Genomic DNA, 7,958 nt, shown 5'->3' with positions numbered 1-7,958 from the left:
GATTAAAGGGGTTGGAATTGTTTTCTATGAATTGAGGGCTGCTAAGGGGTGACCCAACAGAGATATGTCAAATTGTAAGAATTTATGGAGTAGATTGTCAGATATCTAAAGAGATAGGGAAGAGCTTTAAGGTGAGAGATAAATGTTTAAGGTAAGAGTAGAATTCATAGTAGTTTTTTTGAGGGAAATATTTTTCACATTGAGAGTGGTTGTATCTGGTTCGTGCTGCCAGAGGAGATCGATATGACCATTACATTTATCAAACTCATTTAATATCACTGGTGTATGCTGCAAAATTTGTTAACTTTGTGGCAGCAGTACAATGCAATAAATAGCAGAAAAAAACTGAACTGCAGTGTGAATATATATCTGAAATTGTTAAATTAAAAAAGTAGTGAGGTAGTGTTCATGGGTTCAATGTCCATTCAGAAATCGGAGGGTGAAAAAGCAGAGGGGAAGAAGCTGGTCCTGAATTGTCGAGTGTGTGCCTTCATGCTTCCGTCCCTCCTTCCTGATGGTAACCATGGGAAAAGAGCATGCCCTGGGTGATGGGGTTCCTTAATGATGGATGCTGCATTTTTGAGGCACAGCTCCTTGAAGATATCCTGGATACGACAGGCACTTGGACAAATACTTGAATAGACAAGGGTACAGAAAAACATGGACATAATGTGGGCAAATAGAAGTAGTGCAGATAAGCAAAAAAAATGGAATGGATGTGGTCTGCTGAAGGACGTGTTTCTGTGCTGAAAGGATTTTAGTTATTGGGGAAGAGGTTAAATAGGTTGGTCTTGTTTAAGGTGAAAGGCACACTCTGGCATAAAATGAATAAGTTTTCTTACACAGTGCAGCAAATACTAAGTTGATTGTTGGAGTAGGAGTTAGTGGTTAGAGGCAAATCTGCATAAAATGAAAAGATATAGGAGCAGAATTGAATTCCATTGAACCTGCTCTGCCATTTAAACAAGGCTGATATCTCCCCATAATCCTTAACCCCCTTACCAATCAAGAGCCTATCAACCTGTCTTAAGTACACCTACTGACGTGGCCTCCACAACCCTCTGTGGCAAGGAGTTCCAGATTCCTCTTCAGTTTTATCTGTGTCCTCAGATCCATGACTCTCCTACTAAAAGAAATATCTAATCCATGTGCATTCTATCCAGGCCTTTCAGTATTCAGTAGGATTCAAGGAGGAGAAAAGCCTACTGCACCTGGTATTCCCAGGTGATCTCTCATTCAAGTATCAACCAAGCCTGCTTAGCTTCCAAGATCAGACCAGGTATTTTCAGCCTAGTGTTGCCATATGCACTATGATGAGGGATCACAGTATGATGGGAGACTGAGCAGACGGGGCTTGATAGAGTTCAGAAGAAGTGATGACTTCATTGAAACATACAGAATTCTTAGAGGATTCAAGAAGGTACTTATAGGGAGGAATTTTCCCTAGCTGAGTCTAGAACTAAGAGCCTGAACTTTGAGGGTTGTGGAGACTTTGCCATCAATTGTTTTCACAACCAAGACAGATGTTTTCTAAATACTGGAGAAATCAAGAGATATGGAGAAAAAATTAAGCTGAAGTAGACGATTCAGGATGATGTTGTTGAATGTTAGAGTGAGTTTTAAGTAAAGGGCTTACTTCTATTATTGAACAAATTCCATTGAAGATGGATTTTGAGGTCACTTAGGAACAGGCTAACATTCCAAAAGTTTTGCATTAGTACAATCTTCTGCCAGACTAGCTATATTAAAATAAGTGTGACAGAAAGATAGGGTTTGCAACTTTTCAAAAATAAATTGTGGGTTTGTATTTTGATCTTTCCAAGACAAGACTGTAAACTTGCAAGGCTCATGCAGCCTGACATAGTACAATGGTTTCTGTATTCTAAAGGATTTATTTTATACATAGACGCCCTTGAAACATCTAAAGTCTAAAACTGTTCAGTTTTGTACAAATCTTATCTGAGCAAATTATCCTCTGGAATTGGTATGTAGGTGAATGTAGAATATGTAGACGACCTTTAGCTGCCTTTGGGATTATATATTTAGGGTGATTATTTTGAAAAAAAACTTCATCGACCTGTTCATTGTTAGCACAAAATGCACCACTTCTCTACACTATCTTCCTCGGCTCTTCTTTACTAGTGAGTGATCTTGCCGAAGAAGCAATAGAGGAAACTTTTGTTATACTGGCAGCGGCACGGATTAAGGTCTTGATGTAGGATTCTTGCAAGTTGAACTCCCAGCTTTATTTTTTGTCTGATTGTGCCAGAAACCGAGATTGCGTGGGTTGGAACAAATTGGATTGCACCCTCTTCCAACCACAGAAAGCAAGTATGACAGTCATCGGCAGCGTGTTAAGAATGACTCTTAGAAAGAATCCTGCGCACTACAGAACGGACGGATTTCTCGCCCCCCCGTGCTTGCCGGCTGGTCTTCCCTCTCACACACGCACTGTGTTGCTTTTACAGACTCTGAAGCAGCATTCGAGCGAATCGGCGGAGGCAGTGACCAGCTGCGGGATTTGCACACCAGGGTGACTGCTGCTCATTGGTCTGCAGATATGGGCTGTAGTAACACGGGGAGAAGTTGATGCTGTGGGAATGTGTGCGTGTGTGTGTCTGAGAGAGAAAGAGAAGCGCCGCTGTGAGTTGCGCGGGTGCTTTACTCCCTCCTCCTCACCCACCCCTAACCTCGCCAGCAGTTTGTCAATCGGGGGGTGGGGTGGCGAATGGAAGAGGAAGGGGGGGGGGGTCTGCTGAAGAAAAGACATAAACGAGAAAACCTACATTGAAACAAAGAGCCAAAAGAACTGGGCGACAAAATAAATTACAATATTAGTAAACGGGTAAAAAAAAACTAAAGGAGGGTTATGAATAAAGAGATTTAAAGTAAAGTTGGGGAGAAAATAGAGAAAAATAAATTAAATAGAAGTGATTAGGGAGACCGAAGGTAGCGCAATGAGGAGGGTGGGTTACATAAACGCGAGATGGGGGCGGGTTGGTGGGGGTGTGGCAGTGGAAGAGAATTTGAACCCCGGCCCCTTTCCCGGTGTGGAAAGACATGCCAAGCGGAGGGATGTAAACACGGGCAGAGGGAGGGGGAGGGCTACCGATGGACCGCCCATTCTCTTGGCACCGAGTCAAACTCACAGCCAAGTCCAGCATTCCAGCAGAAGGCGGGGAGGGGGAGAGAGAAAGGGATTTGGGAAGGGGGGTGGTTTGCATAGATTTGGCAAGGACAAACTGCCTGACTTTGACTTTGCCGCTTTTTTTTTAAAAGCCGAGGTTTCGCTTCCGGTTTGCAAAGGCCACTTCAAGAGAAACAAGGGGGAAAAAGCCTTTTGGCAGTTTTACAGAAGCTCAATTTGAACTTGAGGAGAATTGTGACGCTATAAACCGTTGTAGGCAAACTGCAAATCAGTATACTTTATTGCAACATTGCAATGGTACGTTACAACAAATATGTTAATATTTTTCCTTGTTATTATTTGCTCAGGTTGTGTACTGGTCGCCGAGCTGCAGATTATTTAAATGCTGATTTCACTTTGCAATTATTTTATTATTTTTTGGCGATACTATTGGATTGTTTTTGTCCGCAATCACCAGCTTTTTCGATGTAGGTCACACCGCTATCAGATTTGTTTTTTTGTAATGTCAGTAATGAATCAGTAGTGGTTGTATCCAAAAAGCGCTGAGCTTGGCAAATTTCCCTACTTTTAGTTTTTTTCTCTCTCTTCCTCTGCCTCTGCGCGACAGCTCCAAGAGAATCTGAGATTGATGGTCGCATTATGTTGGCTGAAATCAGACAAAAAATTTAAATCAGACACTGCAGTCTGATTCTTTCATTCACTGACTTGCCCCTCTTAGATTTTGGTCTCGTATTATTTTTAATTATAATGTTTTACGCGTCCTATTTGCTATTTTCCTTCTGGATTTTTCCTTCGGGTCTCCGTATTTTTATAATACATTTATAAACATCTCCACCATGTCCCTAGCGCGCACCGGCGGACTGCCTTTATTAATAGAGTGTTTGATTGGCGACGGGGGAGGGAGAGAGTTCGGTGTTTGACACGGCATGCTGATGTGGCGTGATCGGAATGCACAGAGCTTCGAGTCAGGGCAACTTCTCACCGGCTGCCATTGAACTTGAGAGATCAGACCAGGAACTCAGCAACTTCTGACTCTGCACCGCACCAAGCGGCAGAGGAAAGGCGGCAGGAAGACGGGGCGGGGGGGGGGGGGGGGCGAAGTCCGCTTTCTTCGACTTTCTGAAACGAATGCACTCCGCAACGTCGCGCACACCCAGTAACTTTTTCCCCCTAAAACGGGGGCGAGCAGAAATATTAGCGAACAGGGAGCAAAAGCGCTGTTTCAACTGCATTATGTCAATCTTATACTTTGCAATGATGGAATGATGTGTTTAAAGTTTACCGTCATTTTCTCCATGCTTCTGTTCAAAACCTGTAGACTTACACAACATCCTTTCTCCCCTTTAACCAGAGGAAGAAACATTTGAGGAGCCATACAAAACTGGCGGAGTTTTTACTGCATATTTCCTTCCTCCTCCTCTCTGCAGAAATACAAATGCGGAACCGTAGAGCACACAAAAGCAAGATCTGCGGAGGATTCAGTGAACTATTGGTCGCAATATTATTAATACTGTGGTTGGCACGATTTTAAAACACTGTCATCTTACTATGGAGCGCTTGCTACCTAGATATTTAAACAGGTGCAATTTTTTCCAGGGAAAAAAGAATACATTAGATACATTTTCTTTGTTAATAATTATTGCAGCGGGCCAGGTTTTCAATGAAAATTCCACAGTATGAACGGTGGCTACTTAATTGACTTGAAAGAAGGTTGGAATCTGGTTTACGTGCAGAGTAATGTAAGGACTGAATGAAGTTTAGGTAACCTTTAAAAAATATTGAATTCCCACGAAGTAGTTAGTAATATAACATGTTGCAATAATTCAAAAGGGCGCCAAATACAAACAAAACAAAACTTGCGCCTATCCAAATTGGAATTAGACTAATTTAGAAGAACGACACTTTCGTGTGTTAGATTTCCGCATATAACTACTGAAATTAACTCTTATTTGGAAATAATATTAAACGCAGGTCCGGATTTTAATTCAGATTTTGAGTTTGGGCTTCGTGACTTGCGTCAGTCTCCAAAGGGAAAGGGAAGACGACGGCCTTCTACCCCGAGTATTGAGGGCAGTAATATACGAGAGAAAGTGACTAGTTAAGAGGATGGGAAAATACCATATCGCCAGACACGTTGGAGGGGGGAGATAACCGTAACAAAAACGATATAAAATGCATTCCATAAAGGCACAAGCTGTGCCATGCAAACTCCTACAACGCACCACTTTCTGATAAATCATTGGAATGATACTGATTTCAACGTTTCGCTACCTCTATGCCTATTATTATTTAAGTGTATAAATACTGAATTCACCGTAGGTGGGGCAAAATACAAGGTTATTGTTTGATAATAGGTGCAAAACACGAATCCGTGCTAACATACTGTAAACATTATCTAAAGACGACGCGAAACCACAAGAGTGATGTTTTTTGGGGGAGTCCATTCTACTTAGTAAACTATAATTATCTAATTATCCCTAACCTGTTGGGATATTATAGTGCTGAATCTGACAAGGATATCTAATGCAAATAAAAATAATCACTTAAAATAAAACTGAAGCAATAAGAACACCTTGTTAGATGGTGTCCAAGTTTTGAGGGACGCTTGAAGTTTGCAAACTGACATTGCGGGATGTTGGGCAAGGTGCAGTGGGTGAAAAGACGGGCACTCTGATCCGTTTTCGACGGGTTTTATTTAAGTGAATCTTTGCGAATGGTACTTCAGGGGATGTTGTTCTGATGAAGTGACTCCTTGAATTTTAGGGTTTCACGATCTGGAAATGTTTCCATTTTGTTGTCTACGGCAAGCACTTATACAAATTCTTCAGCTTGTAAAATGACACTATGCGCGGCAGCTTTTGACAGAATCGGGAGGGGTCCCCCCCCTTTCATTCACTACCCCCCCCCCCCCCGTTGTAAGGAGACTCTTTTGTCCTAATAGCAGAGAAGATCGAGGGTTGGTGGATAGGAATGCGTGCATGGAGTCTGTGGAGGGGGGGCGAAGGGAGGGAAGGAGGAGGCGACAGAGAAGGTTGCGTTTGTGTAATAAATAAAGAAATCAGTGAGCTCAGCAGAGCGGACCTGAGGCTTGAATTCGGTCTGTTTTACCCCCGTGCTTGAGAAGCGAGGGGGCGTTCAGCACTTGTACCTGGTCACCACCCCTCCCCCCCCCCAATCCTAGTGCCACTCGTGGGACATAGTCCCTGTTCCAGCCAGCTCACGTTTTACTGCGTTGAATCGAAAGTTTCGTCTTCTATTCTAGCCTCTGCGTGGACTTGGTCTTGGACTTGACTGGCGTGCACTCGCAACATTGCTTGCTGCACTATCCCACTGGCTGCAGACAGACTCAGGATATCCCACTGGAAAATTCACAAATCTTGACTCCAGATTTTTTCTGGGAAACTTGCCATCGCATCTTTAGGCGCGAATACCGGCAGACTTTGCGACTTCTCCACATCAGAGACTTTTTATTCGACAAGTATATGAATGGATAACACGTTACTCAGAGGCTCCGCTCCCTGAGATCTGCCGGAGTTATTCAAGGATTTGCCTTTCTTGTTTCTCTCTCTCTCTGTCTCTCTCTCTCTCTTTGGCATCGTGATGATGTATTCCCCGATCTGTCTCACACAGGTATTTGTATTTTTTTAATAGCGCATGTTGCTTTGGGAGGAGTGGGGTAAGAGTGAAAAGGTTGCATTAGATCCCGTTGCAGTTTGCAGGGGGGGGGGTGGACGTGTTTGCTGATCGCGCCGAGCCTCTCGGTAAAGCAGTACAGTAACATACAGAGAGATCGGTCTCATACGAGCGAAAGCAAATGTCAGTCAAGTGGAGTTTCAGTACAAACCTGGCAGCGAATGGACGGATACCAAATAGTCACTTCCCAAAATCGCCAGTCTGAAGCACAGGACTTTCCACTGTAGAGAGACAGCGCAGAACTACGCAGTGTTAGTGTTTTAATAAAACGTTTTAGTCACCTGCCCATAACAAAAGCAGTTTTGTTTTATAAACAAACTCCATCCATTGGTTCTATTTCATTCTTACCCCTCTAGTGTCTCTAGTTTTCATACCGCCGTTGAAACATTTCGTGACAGGATTACTTGTAAAGATTAATTTGATCTAGTGGTAGTATTTTTTTTTGTTGTTACTTTCATTTTTGAAGCTCCTAATTAGTTTTAGTCAGTTTCCAAACGTGTCATGATATATTTAACGGCCCATAAAGGTAATCGGACAAAGGACATATCACAATGAATCTCATGTCGTTTATGGACTTTTATAAGTCAAGTCGGTCGTTTTTTTCCGGCAACGTGAAATAAAATATATCTAATGCAATTTTGCATGGGTTCGGGTTTTGAATTTCGGAATTTTATATTCTGAGTAATTTTTTATTTGTAGTTAACTACACTGAAACAATCTACTTGCGGATTAATATTTTATAAATTAAGTTTCTTAAAGGCAGAGGTCGAAATACGTATCTTTTATCTTAAAACATTTATAATTCTGTAAAAATGGATAGGTTATGTTTAGATTTGAGGAGAAAAAGATGCTTATCCAAGATGAGAAAAGCTTTTTTGAGTGGGAAAACTGCAGTGATAGGGTGGTAAATGTGCCCTGTGAACCTTGTTAAAGAAAGCATAGTGTAGGTAAAAAATATGTAAACCACACCAAATCCGTCCAGCAATTAAAAAAGTTGTACTTGAGATGGTAGACAGAATAGTTTTTGAATATATAGTTCACTTGCTTTAAACTTCCACTGCAATTAAACTTTTTACATTTGTCTCTTTTAAGTGGATGCAGAAAACTATATTGATAT

The 7,958-nt window shown here is 41.9% G+C and overlaps 1 protein-coding gene across 9 annotated transcripts in view; it reads left to right on the top strand.

The window, feature by feature from the left end:
• Window positions 1-3,304: 3,304 nt before the first annotated feature.
• The window catches only part of LOC140729085 (nuclear factor 1 B-type-like), a 289,370-nt gene continuing 284,716 nt past the window's right edge, over window positions 3,305-7,958 (top strand). Inside the window, exon 1 of one of the 9 annotated variants that reach the window (XM_073048423.1) lies at window positions 3,305-3,445. In XM_073048423.1, the coding sequence (XP_072904524.1) occupies window positions 3,443-3,445 (3 nt within the window). In that variant the 5' untranslated portion in view covers window positions 3,305-3,442. Of the gene's footprint in view, window positions 3,446-6,204; window positions 6,779-7,958 lie in introns of those variants that run through there. The other 8 variants (XM_073048426.1, XM_073048420.1, XM_073048422.1 and 5 more) reach the window with 8 other exon arrangements.

Source organism: Hemitrygon akajei, chromosome 6, assembly GCF_048418815.1.
Source record: "Hemitrygon akajei chromosome 6, sHemAka1.3, whole genome shotgun sequence".
NCBI classification, from domain to species: domain Eukaryota; kingdom Metazoa; phylum Chordata; class Chondrichthyes; order Myliobatiformes; family Dasyatidae; genus Hemitrygon; species Hemitrygon akajei.
This window is presented reverse-complemented; position numbering and strand designations above follow the sequence as displayed.